Source organism: Dromaius novaehollandiae, chromosome 2 (assembly GCF_036370855.1).
Source record: "Dromaius novaehollandiae isolate bDroNov1 chromosome 2, bDroNov1.hap1, whole genome shotgun sequence".
Classification (NCBI taxonomy): domain Eukaryota; kingdom Metazoa; phylum Chordata; class Aves; order Casuariiformes; family Dromaiidae; genus Dromaius; species Dromaius novaehollandiae.
Genome location: NC_088099.1, coordinates 155,746,295 through 155,773,512, shown reverse-complemented (window position 1 = coordinate 155,773,512; position 27,218 = coordinate 155,746,295). Strand labels below are relative to the sequence as shown.

Below are 27,218 nucleotides of genomic sequence, written 5' to 3'. Positions count from 1 at the left end.
TTTTCCATCTTTACTTTAGAAGAATATCTCTGCATCCAGGTAGGAAAACGGTTAGCCTAGTTGCACAGAGGGTTTGTGACGGAGTAAGGAAGAGAATCCAAATTTCCTAATTGTGTCTTCCACACAGCCACTGTGGGGCAAGTTCAACAACAGGTCGGGCTACAGTGACTCGCAGGTAGTCTCTTGTTGCTCAGAGAGGTCGAACATTGTATGGCTTCCACCACAGAAGAGGAATAAAACGGACTGAGCAGCTGGTGCCGCAAAGGGGCAGAAGAGAGACTGATTAGCAGCTCATCAGCTCCTGGACCGGGATTCCCAATGATAAGGAAAAAGGCAGGCTGCTGAGGAAACATTTCATTATTTCAAGCAACCTAAAGACAGTGTGTTAATGCAAAGGATAATCAAGGTCTGACGACTCTCTCATGGCACTCGCAGTTTTCTGCAGCGAAAGCCAAGGAAAGATTTGCCAAACCTTGTCTCCTTTTGGCAACCAAAGTTCTGGCAGTGACAGGGAACACAGACCCCAAGATCACTTTTTCCCTCATTAAGAGAAGCCACGAGTTTGGTGAGAGGGCTGAATTTACAAACCTCTCAGACAAGAAGAAATGTGTGAGATGCAGCCTGTTGCCCAGAACTCATTTTAAAAAAGATTTTGCTCTTCCTGAAAGGCTCTGCCCACTAATTAACTGTAATTAGTGGTACTCGAAGGCATTCGCTCTGTGCAAGTGGCTTCCAAAATCCCTGATGGCTCAATTAGACTTCTTGAGTCCGACGTTACTTCCATGGTAGATAAGGATACTGTTTCCGTGAACTAAACAGCACGTGATTCAGTGCTCAAAATGCAGAACTATGTTACCACCGTAACTTAGCAAGACAATAATCCTGATACAGTTCCAGTACCAGAGCTTTGGGATAGACCCAAATTATTGAAAAGAGGAAAGAGGACCCACTCTAACAGTGCTGAGAACTGTTCACTTAGGTTAATGAAACCCACCCCCTGAAAATGGAAACTTTAGGGCAATTACAGAGGCATCACGACAGCACACCAGCTAATTCCTTGAGCAAATTATGACCACGGGCCAGAAAGAGAAGGAAGGCACAGAGTAAGAAAACCCAGGCACAGAATCATGCATGGATCAGGAAAGTATAGTGACTGCTATACATGCTGTTAAACAGTCGTCAAGGACAACCTGCCACCAATCCACTTTTTATGTTGATGGCACAGTTGAGTATTTTCACATTCACAAATATTTGATATCTTCCAACTTCTGTTGAATCCTCATGCTACTAACACAGCTGCCTGACTACATTTTTCTTCAGTCTTTTAGAAAAAAATCCTACTAAAGATTAAATGAAAAAAATAGCATCCAAAATGTTGACCAGTATGTTATTAACCTGTTCTTAACATGTCCTCATGTGACAGACTACTCTTCTTGAGCAAGATTCACAAGATGTTCAAGACTCACAGATAATCTCACCAGCTCACTCTTTCAAATCTGTGTGATGGAAATTAGCATATAAATTTGAGGTTCTGGGTAGAGCTGTAAAAAGCAAAAGCTGTAGCTACAGCTTGTTTGAATTTTCTTTGTCTTTGAAAAAAACGAATAGATTTTATGGTAAAACATCAAATCTGTGTCCTTGAAGTTAGAATTCTCTGAAGTCTTAGGTGCTTGAATATACCTCCCACATCTCCATGGAGGAGAATGGAGTTTTACGAGTTAAATACTATTAAAGAGTTGGGCCACCGACCCTAGGAGACTTGTTTGAAACATATATAAACATTTCGATTCAAGCACCACAGCAGTGACATTCAGCACACATAGTTCCATGCACATTTAGCTCTGCTGCTTCTCTATTTATGGATAAGCTCGGAAAGCAGTTTGTCAGCAACTCTCTTCTAAGTGTTCACATTACTAAATACATTCATTCTGAATTCACTCTAATGTAATTATCAAATTCAGCAGCTAGCTGATAACACAACTAAAGGAAAATATCAACCTGCCTCAGTGTTTTCATGCTGTAATTGAAAACAGATGGCAACTCATGTAATTTATGCTTTTCTACAATCAGTAACATGTTGGTGTAAGATAAGAATTCTAAGACTCAATTGCATCTGCTTCAGCAACACCATATGCTATTGCACAGTATAAATATTTATCCAAATCTACTTCATCTTCTCATTTAAAGCTCAGTCACATGAGATAATGAGAGCACCCTTTGGATACCTTCAGTTAGCACTGAAGTCATCTCCCGAGAGGTACTTTGTATCTTAAAGGGTTAGAAGCCTAGCACCAAACATTAAGATATTTTCCCTCCCCTAAGCTTAATGGAGAAGTTTAAGGGAGGCTTCTTTGTTGTGCCATATTTATACAATATAAATTCCAGTCTTCAAGCTTCTGCTAGGTGCCTTCAGGAGTTAGGAAAAATTTTCTCCCTTGTGATGCCCAACCTCCTCTACTTTTTCCCGCTGTTCTGTAAAACATTGGAGATTGGCCACAGACAGAAATGAGATATTTGTTCCTGGAGGAATAAAAACATTTCAGTCTTTTTAGGCTGGTTCATCTTGCTTGTCAAACAGTTAACCAATCACCAGGTTTAGGGCAAGGAAGGATTTTTCTCTGGGGTCAGGTTGGCCAGGACCATGGAGTGGCTTTTGCGTTTCTCTGCAGCCTGGGCTGTGTTCAACCTCCGGAGAATTTCACAGTTCAAATTTCTCACTGTTGCAGGAATCTAAGACATTGGCAGTCGCTCTGATGTCACATGCTTTGTTCATTTTTCATCCCTCATTTGGCACCTTTTAATATGTAGCTTTTAGTCCTTTATGTTGCAAGGTTGAAATATTTTGTGACTGTGGCAGTATTTGGACTCTGACTACTAAGCACATACTACCTGTTTTGCTTTGATTGCAGGGAAACTGGGCTTGATGACCCGGCGGGACCCTGACAGCAGTATTTTCCACAAAACAGTGGCTACTCAGTTACACTTGAGATTTGGCTCCTACTCTGCTAATGAAATCATCTGAGAACCCCGACCTGAAATAATCATCTGTGAATGCAAGGGACCATGGCACAGAGAGAAAATTGATGAGGCTGACCTCCTAGCCGTGCCAGCTTGTCAAGATCACAAGGAGAGCAGAGCCACGCTGCGATAACACCGACTGCAAGCCCTAAGCCCCACACTGTGCTCAAACCAGAAGAGGCTGGTACCAGTGACTGTGCATGGTCCCAAAAGTCCCTGCTGCCAACTGAAATGAAGAGGAACTAGAGTAGGGTAGAAAAGATGGAGTGACTCTTGACAATTTCTCTGATAGAAAGACGTTACGTGTAACAGCAATAAATATTAATTTGCTCATGGTTGAGCTAAGGAGTGAGATATTCTTTAGCATTCTCCAGAGGTCAGAGCTGGGCACTGACTTTGGCAACCAAAGGCAAGAGCAGACACTTAGTGATTAATTTGTCTCTCTCACAGGCCTCACACTGAGCTAGATCTGCTGGATTTCTCATGCACTGTTGTGGTGATACCACACTAAATGACAAGAGCAATATGTAATGGTAATTTAAATCTCTAGTTTTAAGCCCAGTTGTGTAATTGTTCAAAAAACGCCGTACCCTAAAAACAGAAATCAGTTTGCAGAATAAACCACTGAAAGGGTGAAAAGGAGTTTTCCTGACAACTGGCAATATTCAGTGGTGTCATCAGCAGACCCCTGAATTTTGCAGCCAGCCAACCCTGGATATTAAAGAAAGCCGGAAACTTCAAAACTCTGCTGCTTCTGTCTTCCAGTCTTAGTTTGCTGACAAGCATACAGCAAAACAGAGCTGCAGAAAACTTAGAAGTATGCATCACAACGCTGACTCCTTTCAGAGCCTTTGTGTCGCCTCCAGCCTCTACTTGTTAATGGGCTGATAGCAATTATACTATTTGCAACACTGTCACAGGCAACTGCACTCCAACAAACTAGGCCTAAAAATACTTTAATAAAGCCAGCTGACAATGTGTTTATTAAATTATTTGTTCAGCTTCAAAGGTGAAACCTCAAACTGTAAATAGTAATCATATTTAACAGGCTCAGAAGAGGTATCTAGCCTTAAAACCACAAATGTAACACCCTCTCACACTACCTCAGCAGACTACGCTAGTACGTATTTTCTCAGAATTAAATTGCCTTAAAATTCTCCCAGAGGAGGATCTTACGTATAATGAGATGGCAAGTGCTGCCATGCCAGAGATGTGTGTGTTACGAAGATCGGTGCATCCCAGCAACGCAGCACGGTGTGTTGACCATGCAACCGTTGTGTGTGGCCAGCTATTCAGCAGTGTGCAGCTCATTGAAATTTCTACTGGGAATCTCAATTCACAGAGCTTTGGAGCAGGCAAGGAACCCAGCCAAGCTCAAACGCAAAGCAAGACAGCAAAAACTCCTTCAGGTAGACTGATCCTGTAACATTTACTCCTTTATATAATATTCAGCAGAGTTTTAAGTGCACAAAGTGAGGTCCTACAGTGAAATTGTAGGCAGCAGTCCTCTCAAACAATTTGCCCAGCATAATGCAAAGACAGGTATATAATGCTCTCCAACAGAGATAAGTGCAAAATCACAGGCTTTACAAACAAAGACACTCCCCAAAGCGATCACACTAGATGCATCCCCCTAGGAGGAAAAACCCTGCTGCTACTGCCAAGAACTTTTCTATGAACTGCAACGCCAAGCATTGGCTCTTCTTCAAATTCTTGCCCTTTTCACCATAGCCAACTTTCCTTGTTAGAGTTTCTTTGGTGTAGTGCTCAGAGCAACACTGGCAGACAAAAGCCTCTTACACAAGACCAGGCCTCTCTTTCCACCAGAAGTTGCTATGCCTAATATCCTATTTTCAAAATGCCCCTCTCACAGCTTCTACATAGGGGAAGATTAATTTTCGATGAGCTGTCATCATAAAGCATGTCACACAATTCCTTTAAATTGGCCAGATTGAAGAGTTTTGTAAACAGATGGATTAAGTGACATAGATGTTCAAAAAATCTCAAATACTGTATGACAATTTACATACTTATTGCCATGGGAACACCTCAACAAAAAAACTTATTTTTGAAGGCAACTGGCAGATCTTCACTAGAGGCTAAAGGCATTCAGCACTTCTGAAAATGGAACACCAATTTTAGTGTCTACATAGGGATTCCTCTAATATAGATGGCCATAATGTTTTATGTGCAGTTCTGCTCTGAAAAGGGATTTTATGTGAAGCTAGCAGCTTTGCAAATAATCAGATCTCTCCTTCGTGCAAATTCAAAGCGATATATCCCAGTTTTAGTAGTTAAAATACTGTTTACTTCCCTCAGGACCGTGGAGTCTTAAACACTCTCATGTCATGATGGTCTGGGTAAATTTGTGTAACCCCATTAGGATACATGAGTACATTAAGAGCACAAACGGAAAACTGAAGAACATAATTTGGTATATAAAACCTGTTTCAGAGGCAAAGAATGAAGGAACCCAGCTTAATCCAAATGTCCTGGTATACCACTGCAGGGCTGTCAGCATGAAACCAAAAGTAAAAACAAACCAAAACCCCCTAGTCTTCAGCTCTAAGCTGCTGAGTTCAGAAGTGAAATCTCCAAGATTACACATATGACAACACAGTGCTATTTTTACAAGTCAGGTTTCAGAATAGATCTACTTTATTGCTAGCTGCTATATTCAGAGGGTAAAAGATGCTGCAAAGTACTAAACTCTGAATTTTAGGATTCAGAATATTCACACAAATACATTCACTATTATTAGATGAAGACCTTCAAATTTTAGGGAGAAATACTGCTTGCAAATGATACTCTTCATACACAAAACGGTAAAATTACATGTATGTATTATATAAAATGTATGTAAAATTCCAGCTTCCTAAGGAATGAGGTCATTTGCCTGCAGGCTGCGTGTCAAGCCTGGGGGGAACCGGCAGGCTCTGCATCTTGCATCCCCCTCCGAGGGGTCTGGCTGCCTGTGCTCAAGGCCAGCTTGGGACGGTGCGGCTGTAACCCAGGCCCGGAGGCGCGAGACGCTGCGAGACGCCGGTCCTGACCCAACTCAGCATCCCAGCCTGGCCCACGGGGACGTGCGTGTGATCCGGCTGCGGGTGACCCTGGGCACCAGCACCAGACCTGCTCTTGCTTTTATCCACGCTTGGCATAACGCGCTCTCACTGTCCAAGAGGGTGACTAATTCACACATATACACAGACCTGATCCAGAGCAGCAGGTGTGTCAATGGGCTCTGCATCGGCAGAACAAAAACCTTCACAGGGAATTTATACTTATTTATTCTTAAATCATGTATAACAGTATTTTAACTCTTTATGAAACATGAAAGTGGCATATGTTCTTCTTTCCAAAACCTGTCTTGAACCTTAACCACTTTAAAGTGAACAGGTTATGCCAGCTTCATTCTGAAATAGCCATGTCTGATTTTGTCTCCTCATATACAAAGTGTAGAAGCTGTAGAGCAATGACCAAACAAATTGCAAAACAGAGAGGAAGGAGGATAGAAATTGTGCAGAGCTAGAAAGTGGTAAAAAACAATAAAAACAAAGAAAAACGAATAGAAAGATCAAGAAAGCAACTTGGAAAGAACAGATGAGCTTCACAGGAGAAAAGAGTTTTAAAGTATCTCAAGGACAGAAGAAAAAAAACCAAGAGGATAGAAGGTGACTGCATTTGCTGCTCAGAAATGCCTGCAACAGAGAGGAAGATGTTCAACACCAACAAGCACAAGCACATCTCACTGCCCAGAAGATAACTGGCTCAAGAGCGTCGCCAGGTGACACAAGCGCCCCGCGAACCGTCGTGTCCCCGAGACCCTACCTTCATTCCCGCCGCAGCTGCAGGCCCGCTGGGGTCCACGGCCTGGATGTGGCAGGGCTTGCTGCCCCGCACCACGAAGCCCCAGCCAACGGCATCGCCGACAATCTTGAAAGAGAACAGAGGGACGTGACCATCTTCCGGCAGCTCCCCAAAATGCAAGGGGGAAACATCTAGATGGCTCAAGATGGAATTCCAACATGTTTCTACTCCCACCACATAGTAAATGAAATTGTGTGAAGATAAGTGTTTTATCAAAGCCATCGTCCAGGCTGTTGCACCGCTTATGGAGGAAGGCACCAACAAAATTTCTTTCTTTTGGCTATGAAAGGCCTTTGGCTTTTGACAAACTTTTTTCATTGATCTGTGAGGCTGTAAAAATAATGCTTTCAATGACTAGGTTCAAAACCATCTTTTCAGAAAGGCTTTCTTTCATATTGAATATGAATCAAAATTTCAGTCTCGTCATCGGCTAGAAAGAGTACACATATGTAGAAAACTTGAATATGGGTAGATAAACAATCCACTCCTACAGTGCAACTAACACCAAAAGCACAAAGCTTAAGTGAATTTGTCTAACACAAGTATTACTGGATTTATGTAATTTTACATTCCATTGAAGTCAGCAGTACTACACTGGTGTAACGGCAAGATAAACAAGTGCAGAATCAGACCCAAAATGTGTGGAAGTACAGATAACGGATTCAGAGATTTTTAAAGCACAGGCCTTAGAAAATGCAAATAAGCTCTAGTTATCCCATCAGAAAATGTCTGTTGGGATTATCTTATGCAACTCACACAACACACAGACAATAAAGAAAAATACTGGAAACGTACTGTAAAAGTTTTTCTTACGTATGGGGCTCCAGGCATCAAGAGCTCATCAGCAGTCACTGGTCTCTTTAATACTGTAAAGACATACAAATGAATATTCAGTATAAGCATTCCTCTGGAGTTTTTCATAATAAACTGGTCTAAAAGAGGATGTTGGGGCCCAATGCCTTTCTCGTCTTACTTTGGTTCTTGCAGACTGGCTTAAAAGTAGCAAAAGAGCCAAGTACTGCAGAGTAACACTGAGTGCACATGACCAGGTCTTTGGAAAACCAAGGCATTTAGGCAAGGGACGCTGATGGCCGCAATCAGCATTCCCTGACGAACACCTCAGCTCTCAGAAAAGGCTGTTTCTGTGCCCAGTGTTGAAACAAGTGACCATGCCGGCACGAAGCAGCGTTCCTCACAGGCTCACCCTGAGCCTACTCAGTGCTACCTGCTCTTCCAGCTCAATCCACCTGAATCACACAACTAAGTAACAAGGAAATTCTGAGGAAAGCTTGAAGGTTATGTTACCTACCAGAAAACTGTAGACTGAAACAGTTTAAAAGCCTGGTAACCTTCCTTCCTTCTCCCAACCTGAGGAGCAACTCTGTGCCATTTCAGAAACTAGATTTTGGATATATTTTTTCTGCCAACTTTGATGCAAGCTTTGCTTGGGAATGGGAGGGGAGTGCATTTGCCATGCCCCTGGAAGAAGGTGGAATAATTGCCATGCAACGCTCCTCTTGCTGGATTCAGGAATTATCCCTGCAAAGAGACTTCTGCAACAGTAGGCACGGCCTTTAACCCCATCTCATCCAGAGGCAATCTAGTTCATATAGAGCGGACTGTGATTTTACATGAAAGGAAATGCCAGTCAGTGTCTACAGGTGATTCCTCACTGCCCTGCTACATTACACAGTAATATTCCCCTGAGTCAAGTTAATGTAAAGTTCTGCCAAATCAAACCGATACTGTCCTGCACTCATTTTTTATCTGTCTGTAAATGCTTTCACAAAATGGAGGGCCACGGATAGACATATGCTGCTTATTGTATATGCCTGCTTCACCTTTAAAATTATAACTGCTTTTTTTTCAGCACTAAATACTTTTGATGATTTTAAGTCACAGGTGGAAGATAAGATCTCTCACAGATGGTATTCTAAGACAGTTGTGAATTTCTTAACATTCACGGGAGTAGGAAAAATTCTAGAATACAAATCAATATTTTTTTCCCATGGATTTTGACAAACTGTCAAAGCCAGAGTTGTACTTTGCAGAGCATGCCTGTTCTTCTTAAAAAAACTGAATGATTATATTCATTCAACAAATCAGAAGCAGATAAATCATCCCCACAGGACTCCCTTGCATGCCTGCCTTCATTATATCCTCAGAAATGTGTCATTGTTGTTGTTCATTCTTCTACATGACTGGTCAAGTCACGACCTGTTTTTCTTAACGCGTTTGCATGCAACAGAACTCATCTGACAACATATCCCTATCTTGTGTTTATTCGCATAGAGTACAGCTACATGTTCTGGTTCCAGCAACCAGGAAAGTATTTGCTGAAAAATGCCTTATAGTCCAGCAGAAGATTAAGAGTTCTCCCATACCATTTGCATCTGACAGCCTTATGTCAACCTGCACAAGATGATGTGTGGATCTGTACCCGGCACCGCTGATGGTATAATTCTTAAAAATAAGCCTGTTTATAAGTCCACTGATGTCTTCTTTAAAAAGCTTCTGTTAAAGCTATTCAGAGTTTGAAAACTAGTCCTAAGGGAGCATTTGTTAAAAAAAAGAAATACTTTATGCAAGGGCAACATCAACCTATTCTTCCTCATCCAGTGCTGTGTAATCATCTGCATTAAAATAAACTTGTTCTCACTACTCACAGGTGACACTTCATACAAAATCAGAGCCATAAATGAATGGAATAGTAGGCGTACTTAAGATAGCACCGACATTTACGGACAGCGCATAAATGCTCCTTTATCTGTCACAGAAACTTTTCCAGGCTACAGTTACTGATGTACTGGGGCCAACGTGCTCACCATACAAACTCTATCAGAGAGTTTCTGGGAAAAATACCTGAGAGGTATCCTTCCAAAACACGGTACTGCGGCACTCAGCAAACAGGGGCAGCTCACTGGCAGAGAGCTGAACGTAGACCAGCGGCTTGCTCAGAGCGTGCAGCGTCCAACCGGACGGACAGCATTCCCCCAGGCTGGACAGCAAGTCCGGTGTCTGTGGTTATGGCTTCTTCATGCTGTCACACCAAGGCTGTCACATGATCTTAATTTAGACTCTCCTACTGAATTCCCATCAAAGCCGAATGAGTGGGAAGGATATGTGCTAACAGCAGAAAAAAAGGAAGGGTACCAGTAGCTGCATCTCTGTTTCTGATAGCCATTCTGCACAAATCTCTATCACCGCTTTAGATGCCAGCATCCCTCTGACAGCCAAGCGCACGACCCTGTCCCTACCATTGCCCAGAACCAGCACTGAGCCTCCCTCTGCACCACAGCAGCGCTGCGGATGCCCCATATAAGACCACTGTGTTTGAAAAAATAAGGACCACAAAGAGCAGTATTGAATTTGCTTTGAAATTCAGGGCTATTTCTGAGGGAAATAAAGTGGCTGAAACAGTGTTTATCCTGGTTTGTTTTCCCCTTCACAGATGTATAGTCAGAAACAATTTTAACTAAACTGTGTAAGAATGGGTGTGTTTAACCTTCCGGTGTGGGATAGGAAATCCTTTCAAAAGGAAAATAAGCTTCAACACTGCTTTTACCTTCCTTGCAGACTGCTTTAAGACCTAAACAAACTAAAATGTTAAAATTGTCTCTGACAGGCTCAAACAATGCTTCCTCTTTTTTTAGATGCTGCTGTTTGCTGAGTTGTGTTACTCCTTAGCAACTCAAGCGGCCACTGGATAGTTAAATTCTCCTCTGACTTACACTGAAGGAATGCCTCCAGGAGGAGATCTGAATCTGTTCTGTGCTTGGCAATGAACAGGCAAATCTGGGTCTCTGACTGCATGTCCTCCTAAGAGATAAAACTCCAGCTCAAACCGCAGTTATGGGCTTGATGCAGAGATTATTGGAGGTGAGCCTCTGGTCTGTGTTTGGCAAGACATCAGGCGAGATGATCATAATAGTCCCCTCTGGCCTTAAAAATCCATGACTCTGTGAATTTTTAATATATCCTTGAAAAGATAAACTTATATGCAATGTTAGGAATCCTTCACATCACCTTCTCCCCAAACAGAGGTCTGCATCCTGTCCTGCGCATCTCCAGCGACAGCTGGTGCTTACCGGATTTGGGGTTGCACAGTACTGGGGGGCTGCTGCTGAGCGTTGGGCTACTGCTGAAGTACCCACTGCTGCCACAGCTACTCATGCTGCTCCTCCTCACTGCCGACACGATCTTTATCTCCTTGGTGGGACTCACTACAACCAGACAGAAAGACAGAAAGGGAACTAGTATTTGTGATTAACCACATTTCCCTGGTTTCTTTAAAACAGCAACAATGAACCAAGCTTTCATTGGTAATACTGGAAAGGAGTTGGTATGTTCTCTGCAGTTAGAAGAGCCTCTGCATGGCAATGCTAATACTGTAGCCCACCCAGTAGCTCCACTGCTCTCATTATGGTATCTTCTAGGAGACATTTCAATATACGGAAATCAGTTTTTCCAGTTTTCCTTCTACTTCCTTCCCATTTATTCTTTCAGTTCTTGCTAGATATTGCCACACAGTAAACACTGCAGAATCCTCTCCCCTCACGCTGACTCTTCTCCAAAACACAACATTGAGCATACGACAAATTACTTGGGGCTTAGGGGGATTTTATCCAGTTCTGTTTGTTTATAGACACTGCTTTTTGCTTGGGGGACACCAAACAACCAAAATGCTGTTGATACAGGAACAGAAACACCACAGACAGCTGATGATTAGATAAGTCAACTGGATGGGCAACCACTATAAACCAGGTAAGATACATGATACCCTGTGCTGCTTCCTGCAGGTAAACACTGAAAACCTTTGCAGTATAAGGATGCTAAAGGACACTTAACATCCCATGGAGTCACCCTACAGACATTAATACAGCTGAGGAGTCACCTGAGAGAAAACTGGTGTGTTTTCTGTTGTCATGATTCTGCTTGCGTAGGCAAAAAGGGCTGTCGTGGCTTTCTGGCATCAAGCGAGATTTCTCTGTAAGTAGCTCCATTAGTCGCCGCCGCCGCCGGAAATTCATTCTGCATTGGTAGAGCAAGTTGCTGTCCATAAAATGGTGCTTGTTGGACACTGGAAACGGAAAAAGAAATGGATAGAAACTCTATGGCTGGTAGGATCGAAAGCAGAGAATACATATCTGCAATGGGTGCGTTGCACATCCTATCCTAGTTGATAAGAAATCAACTCTCAGAGATCTCCCCTCTGTAGATTCAGAAAAGGAGGAAGGCTGTCAGCATCACGTGGACAGCTTCAGTATAGGTATGCACTATTCTGCTTTGATAACAAAGAAAGAACTTCAGTGGCCATTGCTGAGAGGAACCTTTCACAATACCTTGGATTTCTGTTCGATTAATGACACAGCACTTGTTTTTGCCAAGGGGAGCTGGAAATCCCATATTTTTCTGTGACAGGTTACAGAGTGGTCCATCTCCTTGCATGCTCCTGTTGTACATTTGATGGTTCTGGTCACTACAGACCAGACTCATCTCCCTGCATCATTTTGTAAATTCATCAGTCTAGGGCAAGCCCTGAGAACCTGAGAGCACTGACTACCTCATTCGGAGCTACGGGACAGCAAAAAATCGAGACCTGTGTATTTCCTCTGTCTTAATCACTGCAGACACCATGTCCCAGACACTTCCTGCATTACACTTCCTCTCCTTTGTACTGATATGCAAGGTTTGGGAACAGGCATACAGCCAAAAATCATTTTGTATATAATGAACAGAAGTCTTAATTACAACCTGTTTTGACACTGAAAGCAAATCCCAGGTTCCTGGTGTCAGAGCAAGAGCACTAACTTTATCTGCAGCCTGCAGCATCACCGTAATGTCTGCATGTTCACCATCACTGATGCTGCCTCTTAATAGCAATGAAAATGCAGCAGTTGAACTGAGCTCTATGCCAGGTCCCCAAGACACTCTGGCTCCTTCAGGGCTCAATCCCAGGAAAGCCATCTGGAATGCTTCCCGCATTAGCACTGCAGGATCTGAAATTGCTGCAGTAGATGTTTTGTCTGCATTTTCTGTCTTTACTTAGCTCTTCCGATCATGTTCCACAGAAGTGATTCCCACAACTGCTCTTTTTCATGAAGGATCTAGATTCTGGATTTATCTAGTTTATAAATTGCTTTTCTTCCAGTACTGGATATAAGAACTGGTGGGCTATATATACCCATACATAAACTATAAACAACAGCACAGACGTGCACACAGAGGTCAGCCAAGCCTTAGCTTTGAGTACATCTCTCAGTCATTTGGCCTCAGCCTCCTACTACAGACACTGGACTTCTCCCTTGCTCTAGGCTGTGCCCAGCGCATTGGGTCCAAAAGCTGTAGAGCTCAGGTGCTCCAGCGTGCCCAGGGCTTGGCGTCCTGGCTCCAGCCTTGCTCCCTCTTCCTTAGCACCCCTTAGCACACTCTCCCTTTCTCACACTCATCCCTTCTTAATTTTCTCCATCCAACTCAGAATTCTTACCGTCAGCCTTCACAAAAGTACATTCTATATATGAGAGCTTTGCAAAAAAGGCTGTATTTAGACATGCACCTCCAGCATGTCGTTTGATGCTTGGGTGCTGAAGGAATAATCTCAAAGTGGGAAAAGCCCAGTCATGTTCTGCAGCAGCTTGTCTCTCTGCAACATTCACGTCAGGGAAGGACAATAAGCTATTATGAGCCAGACAATAAACAAGACCCCAGTCCTAGCTGTGACCCTCAAAGCCCAGCCCTCCATAAGGGTACAGAAACTGCCATTGGGTCAGACCGTAAACTCATCTCGCAAAGAAACCTGTCTCCAAAAGTGGCCTGCTGAAGACCTTTGGGGAAAAAGCCATCCCCTTTCCTGTGACACAGGTCGCACTGGCAGGAGAGTGTAGCTGTAGATAAAAATGACATTACTTATTACATACTTCAGCTCAGTGCTCAAAACTACTGGGAGGACTTCCAATCCTTCCATCTCTGAAAGCTGTAATAAGCTGCAGAGGGTTCAGAGAAGAGTATGAAACGGCTTCCCTGTGACGAACAGGCAAGCAGACTAGGATTCTTCTGGCGGGCAAAGAGGCATGGGCCATAGGATAGGGTTTACGTGATCAGAAATAACTTACAGACGATAAATTCAGGAACTATGGGACATCAAATGAAACTAGTCAGAATAATTCAAAACAAATAAAAAGTGTTGTGTAATTAAGGTAAGGGACTCTCTGCTGCAGGATGTTGCTAGCAATTTACATAGGTTCGAAAAATGAATGAACAAATTCATGGAAGAAGAAACTCTCACGGATTAACAACAAACATGAAGATGCTATTCCTATCTCAGACAGTTCCTGCGGCACAAATTTTTGGAAACTGTTTAGTCTGGTGATGTATGAGGACAAGCTTGCCCTGCTCATACCTTTCCTGAGGCACATGCTCCTGCTTGCCCGGGCCACTGCCAGAGACGGGACACTGTCTATATAAACGGACCTTTGTTTTTTAGGACACAAGGAGTAATCATGTCACAGAAGCTTTCCAAACTGCATGTGCCTGTGTCCAAACTACCGTGTAGGCTGTCTGCTCCAGAGCCCCGCAGCTTGTCAGGCTGCAAGGCATTTTGCATGGTGCTCTGCAATGGTGGTTTTGCTCCTCTTTTAGAAAAACCACCTCTTACAAATGAAGCAGAAAAGTCATGCCAGTCAGCCAAATCGCAATGCTTCAAGTGCCGTCTAATCAAGGAACTTCTTCCACCCTGCTGCGTAGGCTGCCTGGCTCTGTTTAAGTGCTTCAGAAGTGCCAGGGCCACTTGGCTTTACTCTGCTTCATTTCCATGCTGAATCTGTCGATTCCTCAGGTCAGCTGCATGCATCCTCCATGAGCCAAATGGCTCTGGTAAGTCAAAAGTCAGCACTGCAAGCAGCCCCTTACTCTGCTCTGATGCTTTGATCATTGCAGGCATGCAGTGCTGCTGTGCTCATCATTTTGGACACATACAGCTTACAGTGCTATTAAACAACACTTGGTAACAACCACTGTTTTTGAAGAAAGGAAACAGAGGAGAGATTTGGCGTCTTGCCTACATTCACAAAAGGACTTGCTATCAGAGGCAAGGTTAACACAGAGGTGTGCTCAGCTAGCAGGCTCATTTTTCAGACCGCTAACACAATAACTAAAAGTACTCTAGTAATATCCTACCACAACATTAGAATAACCTGATGCAAATACAGAAAATTTCCTTTCTTTGTAATGACATCCTAGAGGGTTCCCTGAAACTTAAAAAGGCAAGCTCTACTTACTCAACACACTACTGGAATTCATAATCCAAACCTTATTTGAAAGAGGTGCCCACAAATACTCACTTGCAAACAGAATTTCTGTTACCAATTGTTTGCAATGTTAGAAATATCAGTATTCAATTTAAATATCATGGCACTACAGTTCTTCTTTAGTAAAACTATTTTGTTCTGTTTGTGTAATTAACTGAAGTGCTCTGATAGTCTTAAGAAATTTAAATTATCAGTATGTTATAGCATGTTCACATGTTATTTACGCAATGACTCTATCTTACTTTATCAAGCCTTGTGTAGAAACACAAAAAGCAGTTTGTAACCAAAATGCTCGTGTCAAGTAGTGCTAGTACAGAATTTTGAGTGCTCATTGATTTTCATAGTATAATTCCCATTTTCTACTGACAGCTCACACTTCATGTCAGAATATTAGAACAACAGCTTGCTTCCTCAGCTTGAGCAAATAACTTATTCATAGCACCATGTAACTTCATGCCTATTCCTTGGCTAAAAAGTTATGCTTATGTACATTTAAGGAGATGCTCAAGAAACAAAGTTTCAAAGTCCAAAGTTAAACTGGAGTATTTAGCTCAAACTACCTCCTTGTACATGTATCATTAAATAAAATACTTCACCAAAAATTGTAAGGGTGCCCCACATGGCAGGTTTCCATGAATCATCAACTTTCTGACATACGCGTTGTTTGGGCTGACATGTCCATGTCGGGACTCTGCCACAGGCTGACTGTATCTGCAATGACGTTGTGCAAAAACAAGATATCCAGGCCATGGGTCGGAAGGAGCAGGTTGAAGGAGGGGAGGCAGGTGCCAATGCAAGTTGTTCCCTGCAGCACTCCTCAGATGAAGCTGAGCGTCAAAATTAAGCAGCAGGAGCTATGCATGCTCTTGTCCCTGAGGAAATCAGCTGGGATAAATCCCAAGCATGTGAATGTGAGACACAGAGCAGGCACCAAGTTTGTTTTTGTTAGACACGGTAAAGGCTGAGCGAGCGGTGCTAGAGCAGGCATGGGTGCTCGGCTCACCTCCTTTAACAGGCAGCGTTTCGCTGAAATCAGCAGGGAAAAGTGGGAGGGAAAAAATTTCCGTGCTGACTGCAGGATGCCCAGAGGACTGCACAGACTTGCTCTGAAGGGATTTCTTTAAATGTAATTTAGAGGTTGTTACCTGGAGCCAACGTGGGGTGTTGACTCACAGGCAGCAGCAGACAGACTGGTGGTGGCGGACCAGGTTCTCGCCCCAGATACGTGTCCCTTCAGTGGAGGCTGCTGCCTGCAGGTAGAGATTGGCTTAACTACACCCAAATGAGCTCACTGCCCTTCACAATACAGCACAGAGCAGCAAACTGGCACCCCTTCCAGTTTGTCTTAAAACGTCAGGCTGTGGCTGATGAGTATCAGGACCGGTGTTTTGTGCATGATGAAGACGACATAAACAGCACGGTGGGGTGACTTCGCTGGGTCTTCATTCCAGTTAAATTCACTGGTGCGCATGTGGCAACATGTTCATGTTACGATGTGCACCTTAGGAAGCCAAAGCAAACTGTACCAAAGACAGCCAAGGAAATGTATGGTGACTGGTGACTTCCAGAATTAGAAAAAAAAGCTGGTGAAAAGCATGAATCTTAAATCACTGTCACATTGCCAGGCTTGGGGGTGCAGTAACAGCCCACCACTCGCATCTCCCACACGCACAGGCCACAGGACTCCTCTAGCAATGGAATTAGACATTTATCTTTTAATCTTACAAAGGTGGAGTTTAATCTTACTTCAAAGTTTAATTTAAAGTAACCTGCAATGACCACTCAACTCTTCCCCTCACAAGCTGTTCAAGCAGTTACTTTCCCTGCCAGGCTAGAAAGATTTAACTCAAGGGTGAATTTGTTTAACTTCAGCTTCTAAATCCCTGGACTTTGTTACGCCCTTGTCAGAAAGTTACAACAAAATCTTGTCAGAAATCTGCGTAAAACTGTGAAGCGATGAGGCCAGCTCTCAAACATATCTTGGATCAGCCGAATGAATAACAGTCCTTACATTCTGATATATTCTCACATATTTCTAGACAATGGCCATTTAATGGAGTTTGACTATTTCTTTACTGTTTCGTCTATCCACAGAGTTTGCAAACTTCACCTGCAAAGATTTTAGATTGTTACGCCACATTTGCATTCATGTTAAAAGAAAAATCAGACTATTTATTTTGGCATTTCTCAGGTCGTGAGTACCTGCTGTTGCAACTTCAGCGGTTCCTGTGTGCAGCTACTTCACAGTTTCTGTCAAAGTATATAAAACACGAACAGCAACGTCCGTACGAATCTTTTCCCAGGTTCTGACATACCACCCCGGGACCCGCATGGGGCTCAAACAGCCTTTCCTTCTTTTGCAAGCAGCCGGATGCACAACAGAGATAAAAATATTAGCTTTCTGTTGACTTCACAGAGCTGAGGAGGATTTAGAAGGCACAAAAGCCTATTTTAATAAATGGCGTGACTCATGCCTTAAAATCCAGGCCATTTTCATAACTGGCTCGCTTCCTCCCACAACTCCAATTCCACGGGATTTCTTTGCGCTGATAATTCGTGTGCATCCTCACGGCGGTGATTAATGCCTTCGACCATGTGAAAGCCACAGCTCTCGCTAGGCCAAATCCGGCGATGTGTCCCAGCTGCTCCGCGCGTCCCCGCGGGCACGAAGCTGCCGCGGGCCAAGCCGGTCCCTCCCACCAGGCTACGGCCGCTTTGTGCCCCAGGGCAGTGGGGAGGAATCGAAATGCCCCAAAAAGGGTCTTTCCTGGAGATAGCTGGGGACGTGGTGAAGAGTGTGTGTGTGTCTCTGCCTCCCCCACGCCGCAGGACGCTTGCCAGCTCCCTCTCTGCCTCTCGCCAGCAAATCACTGGAAGTGTGTGTCCGCTCTGGCTCGCGCGCAGCTCGGCTGAGCCTGCAAACTTGGGGGAAAAAAACCCAGATGGGATCCCTTGGCCTGCTGCTGCGGCGCGAGGCCGCCCACCGGCCCGCGCTCTCCTCCCCTCCTGCCCTTCACGTGCACGCGCGCGGCCGGCCGAGAAGAAACGGCACTTTATTCTGCGCCGCACAATGCTTTTCCCATTCCTCTCAGAGGCTTCCTGTTTTTCTAAAGCTAATCTGGCATCTGCAAGCGCGTTTTCACAGTGGCACCTATTCAGATGAGCTTCCTTCTGCACATTGATGGGTCCCACCTGCTCGGAGCTGCGGCACCTCGAGGGAGGGCGACGGTGTCCACCCGGGCGTTCGGCAAGCAGCCAGCCCTCGGCTGCCGTTCCCCATACCGTACGAGCACCATACCTGCCTTTCCACCTTTTATGCATGCGTATACGCTACGCAGACTGTAGACAAACCCATCTGCGAATGTATTCAACCAGCATTTTTAACTCTTGGCACACTAGCGGTACTGAAACGGTCCCGTTTTCTCACTTGTGTTACAAGGATTTTGAAGTGGACACCGGATCTATGTCTGAACTGCTTTGCTTTCCACCAACCTCCTTTTATGAACCAGTGGAGCAGATCCTATCGCTGAAATATGAAAGCCACAGAGCTGCTCCAGCTCATGCGAGGTAGGGAAGAACCCAGTGAACGTGTCCAACAAGTGACAATCGTAGGTCCAGGAAAAGAGCTGCGATGTAATCAGAGAACCAGGTCTTCTGAGCTGGATCCATGAAATGCAATATATTTGAGCAGTGCAAAAAAAAGTCTAGGTAACCTTTACGCTGCCTTTAAAGGATCAGGATTACAACACACAGGTGCTAAAAGTTCCTTGCTAACCAAAATATACTGAGCATCCTGCTCTTACTGAAGTGTATGCTCTGCTCAGGGCAGCAATCCTTTATTTTAGCTGCCTGAAAATATGTAAGATGATAAATGTTTCCATTTATTTTTTGTCTTTCCAGTAGGTCTGCAGCCTATTTGCAGTCTCTTTTCAAAGACACTCTATGTACTCTAGAATGAAAAGCACACTCGTTTCAGCAATCCTTTCAGTTTGTATATGAGGACTTCTCGTTTTTAATTTAGCAAGTTTACAGAACATAGCCAACTGCTTTTCTTTGCCTCCAAATAAAGTATGGAAAGTACACAGGCTGTGGGCAAGGGAAGCAGAAGATGAAAAGGCCCATCTGGGTATCTTTTTTATGTTGCAGCTGTTAAAAACTGAAACCCATTCTCTGTCAGAAAAATAGAATTCAGTATTTAATATGAAAAGAAGCCTTCATATGCTATTTATGTAACGCATCGATGTGCGTGGCTCTTTCAAAAAAACAAACACATTCCTGCTGCGTGCAAGAAGAGCACAATGAAAAGCTGCTATAATAGAAGTTGAAAGATGACACAGTCGCATGCAAACTTCTTATTCTCTTACCTTCCTACTAGGGCAAAATCATGAAAAACTTGCAGAGATAGTGGGTTTTTTTTTTTTATTTGATTGTAAAATATGCAAAGTGGACTGCAGATTTAGCATAAGCAATTGAACTGCGGTGGGTGAGGTTACCGTCCTTATGCATTTGGAAATGGCAGGGAAGAACTGCCACGGAAATAAACAGGCCGTTGCCTCTCCACGGCATCATCTCTGAGGGAAGCAGGCTTAGGCTAAAAACAGAGCTGTCATGCAACTGTGTTGCTTGAATTCAAAGACTAGCTAGAAGTTTGTGTTCTACTGAGAAAAATCGAGGCATCATCTGCAAAAATGAGACATCACAGTTTTTAACATGGAGTACCACTGAACGAATACCTGGATATTTTGGACAGCTGGTGGGAGCTGGGTATTAGAACAACTAGAAAAAATTATTTAAAAAATCTATGTGTTAAGTTGGGAGGAGAAAACCTGTGATTAGGACCCATTTAAGTCAAGGACTTATGGGATGGTTCAATGCCATGTATAAATTGAGAACTGCAGTTAATATTTCCAAGAAAATAGAAAGGGGTTCCAAAGATATCTTAAACCAAGGAAGAAGTGTGTATTTCACATATATGGCAATTTTTCACTCAAGAAATAAAAAAAGTAAATGTAACAATACATAAGTTACAAATTACAGAAATTTCAGATGAGAGAAAGAAAGTTTTTCAATAAAAGCAAGAGAAATAATATATTTTTAGATATTTCATCTACTTCCACAATTATAGTGAACCTTTAACTGCATCATGTATCTTGACAATTAAAACTGAATGCAGTGTTCATTTTGTTATGAGAAATTTTGCTGTAAAAAGGGTAAAATTAAATATGTGTTTTAAGACCTTTTAGCAGAGACAGGGAGATAGCATAGTCAATATTTGCTGTTCTCATTAAGTCACTAAGAAATGTTTATTTTCATCTCTGAAAGCAATTTGCTGATAAAAGGTTAACTCTTGTGAGGTGTCAAGCACCTGCTTCTGTGATGAGCCAGCAGGACACGCACCTGCCTTGAACTCACAGGAGCTGGCCAAGTGCAATTAGCTCAGTTAAACTATTTTAAAGTTGAAAGGTATTTTAACTGGGTAAAAAAATAAAGACACCTGCATCATCCTTGAGGCGCTTTACCATACTTTTACTACCACTGTAAAATCCTAGCACTAATAAAATGTTTCACCCAAGATATCTGCCATCCAGTCACCTACAGAAGAGGTTTTTCCACCCTTCAGTCATTCAGGAAAGCCAAAACCCATCATATATGTGCTCTTGTGCTGGTCTAAGGTCGGGAGTCTGAATTTTAACGCCCCTGTTTATTCACACAGCAGGTAGGGAGCAGAGTGGACAATACCGCAAACTACTTGTGCTAAATGTGTTGCAGGCACAGACTATGGAAGGTGTTGGACAACAGTCAGAGGCAGCATGTTGGAGAGGAAATAACACAAAGCACATGCAGTCAGCAGCAAAAAGCAGCTTGGAAAATAGGAACAGCAAAAGAGACAGAATGTGATCTGGCACAAAAGCAAGCAAGTTGAATGCTGCTGCTCAGGCACGCACTCTTTGCAGACTAGAACTGGAGAGCAGCGCAGGAACATGGCATACGTGCTGTATACAATGCAGGGGAATCACTATGTATTTACAATCTGCAAAATATTAAAAAGGATTTCAAAATGCTCTATTTTTAGTCGCTGCCACAGAGCAAATGCAAATGTTCATCTTGCAAAGTGCAGGTGCTATCCTAAGAGTGGAGAAGTTCCTCTTACCAGTATTAACCAGACTTGAAAATGGAAAGTATTTATCGCTTGAGATTCCAGACCTCAAACCTGTCCGCGACATGGGCAGATGTTTCTTCATGCCCTCCGCTTCCACACGCAGCGAGGTCTCCGAGGAGGTCAGGACTTAGTTTATCATGTCAGAGGTGCACTGCTGTTGCGGCTAGAGGTGCAGCAGGTGCCCTAACCAACAGGTTTAAGCCAGAAGATAATGCGCAAAAGGGCTCTGTGGATCCCCTCCTTCCTCTTCGGACGTCTCAGTATCCCTGCTTCCCAGACTGAGCAAGGGCTGTGACTGTGTGTGGGTGCTCACACTGTCCTCTGCCTCCCCAGCCCACCCCTCGCTTTGGGCTGAGCTACCCTGGAGTTGGCAGAGAACTCTGCAAGTTTGTCACATCTCTTGCTACATGCAAATTTAGACGGTAGCTAAGCTGCCCCAGTATTTCCAAAAGAAGAAGAAATGAGAAAAGTCCAGTCTGTATGAGGAAATTCTTATGTGTAAATATTACAAAGCTCTATGTACCTCATCTTCCTAGAAATGAGCTTTCATACAGCTAAAATATGTGTTCTGTGCTCCTTTTGTCCTTGCTCTTACTGAATCTGTGTGTCCACAGTTATAATTTCTTCCCATAGTCTTTGCTCCTATATTCTGAGGACTATAATTAGTGTCGACAAATGCAGAATAGCTACTGGCAATTACAGTGCCAAGACAAGCCTTCAAGTACAGCACATACTACTCTGCTACCTGTAGATTTTTATTTTCCACAGGACCTAGGGCGATCAGCCCATAGAAAAGGACATATGGCTTCTACGTGTAAAAACGGTGGCTTGTGGATGATGATTTGTATGCTCCAGTGCAGTTTTTGAATGGAGCAATTCAAAAACCTTAATCACGTTTCCTCATTTTCATGTATGGCAGGGGACACGTGTAAATTTATATATGCTCAAAGAGATCAGGAAGATTATTTTTTGAGCGGAAACATTTGATGTTTTTACAGCATTTATATAATTCCTCTTAAACCAATGTTTTCCTTTTTAAAATTAGCATCACTGCATGTTTCCTGTGTGAAACCTGGTTTGTGTCTGACCAATTAAAGCGAAGATGAATGTGACAGGAAATTGCTTTGAATACAGTACCTCAGCCGCAAAACATAACTTTTCTGAGTAATTGAAATGAAAGTTGTTATCACCAAAAATAAATTGCACAATTCGGTTATGGCTGGAAAATTATTACTGACATTGGCAACTTGATGCAACTATTCCTATTACTTTCTGTTGCATTAGGTAAAGTAGTAAGTGAGAATTAGTAAGAATAGTACAGCAAGCTTTATTTTATTCCACACTGTGCATATCAAACAATACTGCTAGCAGAAGATCACCTTTAGGGCAGGGAAATGTTTTATTCTCTACACGTGTTCAGTTGAGAGTCTTTCTGCTGGTTCTGCCAACAAGGGTGCCAATTAGTGTCAAGTAGCACTTTGCTGCTGCTTATGACATACAAGGCAAAGGGAACATAGTACGATGAAACGAACTTACTCTGCTAAGAGGTAGAAAAATACCATTTTTAGTTTGGGAACTGGCCCTAGAACTCCATGAGTCATTGCAAAGGAGAAGGCCACTCTCCGCATTTTCCAGTTTCTACCTACGGTTCTGTACTGGGAGCTCTCCTTTCTAGCTCCCTTCTTTGAGGAAGCTAACATTACCTAAACCTACAAAACGTACAGATAATATTCACCTGCTGAAAGTGAATGCCACACCAACTTCATGTCAATTCAGCTTGTACATTCAATAATAGCTTCTAACACTAGCGAAACCCACAGGAGAATGAAATCCCTACTTAGAAGTGTACACAAAATACGGCCACTGATAAAGACAAATCTCAAGGACATTGTTCAGTTTCATTTTGATTCCAACTTCCCCAACAAGGCAATGTGAAATTCCCACTGAGTTTCCTTTGGCAAGGTGAAAGCTGAGTGAGGAGCCTGAGAGCACGCCCAGGGCAAGAAGGCCACCTCCTTCAGCAACCAGTCCATTCCCAACGCCCCTTTTGTGGTCGCTTCAGGAGTTTCAAATCTCTTTCTAACAGGATGCTTTGCATGCCACGAGAGGACGGGCAGGGCATAAAACTGTGCAGAACAAGCCAGGCCAAACCAAGCAGGTGCGAGGGGCCAGCACTGCACCAGGAATCCCACCAGAAACCCTGCTCGACAAGGATAAAATTATTTCCCTGCCAATGCACACTGCTGATCGTATGCCTTAGTTAATGAGACCAATGCTTATCTGCGATAAATGTCACTTGCTGACTTTCTTAGCTCTGCAAAGATTTCAGTAGCAAAGTAAATCCAGCTTGCAACAAATATCAAGTCCTGACTTTAATTCCTCTACAAAAATCTCAGTAGGAGTATAAATCTCCCTCCTCTTTTTCTTCCCCCTTTTTTATGGAAAGCTTACCTCATATAATATACAGAAAATGCTCGAGTAAAAATAGGAATGAAATCATTGCTGCTATAAAGAGGAGGGGAGGAATACCTTCCCTGTCCATCAAGTTCCAGGCAGTTGGCACCCTATAAATCATAGGAAGCACAGGGGTAATTATAGAACTGGAAGCTGATTGCTGTAAACATTCACATGTTGTTCCTAGTAATTGGAAGCTAAAGATAATGTGAGCATGATTACAACCATGAAGGAACTGCCAGTCACTTATCCTCCCATCTTTTCTCTGTGCAGTTTATTCCTTAAGACTAGGTTTTCTCACCAAACAGCAGCCTGACAATCTAGCCGATCTAGCACTGTGCATGTTAACAGCCTGTTAATACTGTGAATTGTTTGTTCTCTGTCATAATTAATGTAGATTTGACAACATTCAGATCACTAGTATCTGATTACTTTCCTGTTGTGCGTTAAGTAACATGGCTAACAGCTTCTGCTAGTTTGTTCTTTCATCTTCTAGCACCCTCCTCGTCACTCCCACAGGCACAGCTTCACATTTATGTTGGAAAATACATGGTCCAAGAAGTGCAGCTTGCATTACAAATAGATGATGACAGAATATACAATGGTCTTTAGTACCAGGGGTGTTCATTTCTTCAGCTTTGGGGTAGTACAGTGAGAAAATTGCCTCCTCCACCCTTATGGAGTGAGTTCCTTGATGAAGTTGCATCTGCCAGGCACATTGTGCTGGACCATGAACAAATATTAGATTCCTGCCTCAGAGAAATTAAACTGCCAGGACAAATATAACAATGCTTTAGTTGAAGGTGATACTCCCTTTCTAACCCAGAACTACTTTCTTACCTAGACATGCTAGAACAATCGTGCAGTGTAACAGAAAGGGGAAGCCTCTTTACTGACCTCAGATTATGTCCTGAAGTAGGAGGATATACAGAGCTTGTCAATTTTATTCTACACAGAGAATTGAGCTTATTTATAGCTCTAATCCCCACTTGAGCCTTAAAAAGCTATTTACCTCAGTTGCATCCAGTGCTGATAACACATTCTTCAAGTTAATTACTTACCACATGTGTAAAAACATTGATTTTAATCCACATACTTACATGCAGTCCCAAATCCTAGCCTTCTTCTTCATTTGAGGTAGAATTTTCAAAACTAACACTAAGTGCTTTTGAAGAAAACATCCTTTTACTAAATAAAGTTGACTAGACTTGCATTTCAAATTGTTTAGAACTTGGACATATTACAACCAACAAGACAATGAATAGCCCCTGCACACGATTCTGCCTGAAGAAAACGCGACACCACTTGTAGCTTTTGCTACCTGACCATGAGTTTCTCACCGTGCTGTATAATTCCATGTTCCAGAAGTCTGCGGCCAAGCTGCTCCGCTTCAGTCCTTGTTGTGGCCTCTCCTTCCTGGATCAGCCAGTCAATGAACTCCGATGCTACGAAGGTCCGTTCATACTTGACTCCTTCCTCTTCCCTGGCTTGCAAAAGAGTATTTTCAGAACTCATCAGCCTGGAACCAGGGGAAAAAGCTGATAGAGAAAATGCTTCTTCAAAAAACAACTCCATCTCTAGTCTGGCAAATCCCACTGATACTAAGTGAAGAGATGCAAACCTTTCACTGACTTATTAAGTCCTTCCTCAAACCAATAATCTAAATTTGGGATATGAATCAAAGACAAAAAGATTGCTACTAACAGCTTAGTCAAGAAATTTAGACTTTATAGTCCAGTGTAAAGTTCATGGTTTGGTGATTTTTGTCTAAAACAAATGAAGGTTTTTCAGTTTAGGGGCTGCCCATATTTAATTCTTTAGCTGATCTAAAAATTAATGTATAATCAACTTTGAAACAAAATTAGCCTAAAAGTATGGCCTTTTGACTAATGTGTTCAGAAATTCCTGATTAGTTTTTACAGTTTGCAGGACTATGCCCCTAAATCATTTAGATGCTTTTGAAAATTCTCCTTATAAGCTTTAAAACAGCTGCAGAAAAATTCTAGAGGAAGGAAAAAAAGGTAGTTCTGTGGTTTGAGTGATTGACAAATATTTGGCCTCCATACCTTGGTGATTCAGCTGTAATCAATGGGGTTAGACACCTGAACACGTTTTGACATCTTAGCCTCAGACTCTGCCTCAGTTTGCTCTGTGTAACAGAGGAGCAAGAGCACTTTAGAGAAGCATTATGAAGTGTCTCGTAATCTCATAGCATTTGGCATGTATATAACGTAAATAAATAAACTAATATAAATTTTTCTACATTTGAGTACCCTAAATAAATGAAACAATATAGAAACAAAAGGGGAAAAAAAGCCTTAGTATTTTGTTAATGCAAAAATAAGCTTGACAGTCTAAAAATGAAGAAGAAATCAGAAACGCTCCCTTTTAATACAGTATCCCACTTTTTGATTAGAGAAAGAGCAACATAGGCTTCTAATTTATTAATTTCATTATTATTCATATTTATTCATTATAGGCTAATAAGAGGACTAGTTTCTTTTCCTCATACAAGATTACAAGTCTCCTTCCTTCACCACTTACTTTGAAATTAGGGGTACAATTAAACCACAACATGAAGATCTGGCAAGCTCTTAATCTTCGTCTTTCTCATCAAGAATTAAAATTTCATGTAAATTCATATGTAGGTGATCTTGTTCTTAAACCACCAGTATGTCTATAATTCATGTATTACAAAGAAATTAAGCTCCTGTCCACCATTTTTGTCTTCTGTGTATCTAAAACCCATATAGGATGGAAAATTGCAAGATAATATTTCCATCTTTTTTCTGGCTCTTTGAGTATCTAACTTGAAGAGGCACAAAATTTAGATTGGCTCAGCTGATTTTACATTCCTTCCAAAAATCTAGGCCTAAACTAGCAAGCAAGCTTAGCTGTAACATGATGTGGAAGCTGGCACCGCGCACACACTGAAGTTGGAGTGGAAAGCACAACAAACATGTAACACCACCTACTTTGGCAGCTTCCAAATTCTGAAGTCAAGCTTTGGAAATTTATGTCATGAGCAACCAAGAAAAGTTTCATTTGAAACTACAATGAACATGTTTGATAGCACCTGGCCGTATTATTTCACCCAAAATATATTCCGTTAACTTCAATGAGGGCTAACCAGGAGCCTTAACTGACTGGCTCTGACCACCAGGCAGTGGATCATCAAACCAGACAAGAGCTGCTCTGCCACAGCTGGAGACCAGTGGCAGATCCAGTGAGCTCTTCATTAGGTGTTACTGTGTCACTGCCAACACTTCTGAATGGAGAAAGTCAAAATTAGTTGAAGGCAAGGATGAGGCCAAAAACAAGAATATGTGCCACTGGGGACAAGATATTGACTCCAGAGCTCTTGCTAAGTCTTTAAACCTTTTTACATTTTTATTTGAAAGTGTGTGCAT

The 27,218-nt window shown here is 42.6% G+C and overlaps 1 protein-coding gene across 2 annotated transcripts in view; it reads right to left on the bottom strand.

Moving 5' to 3' along the window:
- DEPTOR (DEP domain containing MTOR interacting protein) overlaps positions 1 to 27,218 on the bottom strand; it is a 75,040-nt gene that overhangs the window by 11,990 nt on the left and 35,832 nt on the right. For both annotated transcript variants that reach the window (XM_064507832.1, XM_026110115.2), the window contains 5 exons: positions 25,149 to 25,327; positions 11,783 to 11,968; positions 10,977 to 11,111; positions 7,684 to 7,754; positions 6,850 to 6,954 (listed from right to left, as the gene is read on the bottom strand). In XM_064507832.1, the coding sequence (XP_064363902.1) occupies positions 6,850 to 6,954; positions 7,684 to 7,754; positions 10,977 to 11,111; positions 11,783 to 11,968; positions 25,149 to 25,327 (676 nt within the window). The remainder of the gene's footprint in view (positions 1 to 6,849; positions 6,955 to 7,683; positions 7,755 to 10,976; positions 11,112 to 11,782; positions 11,969 to 25,148; positions 25,328 to 27,218) is intronic.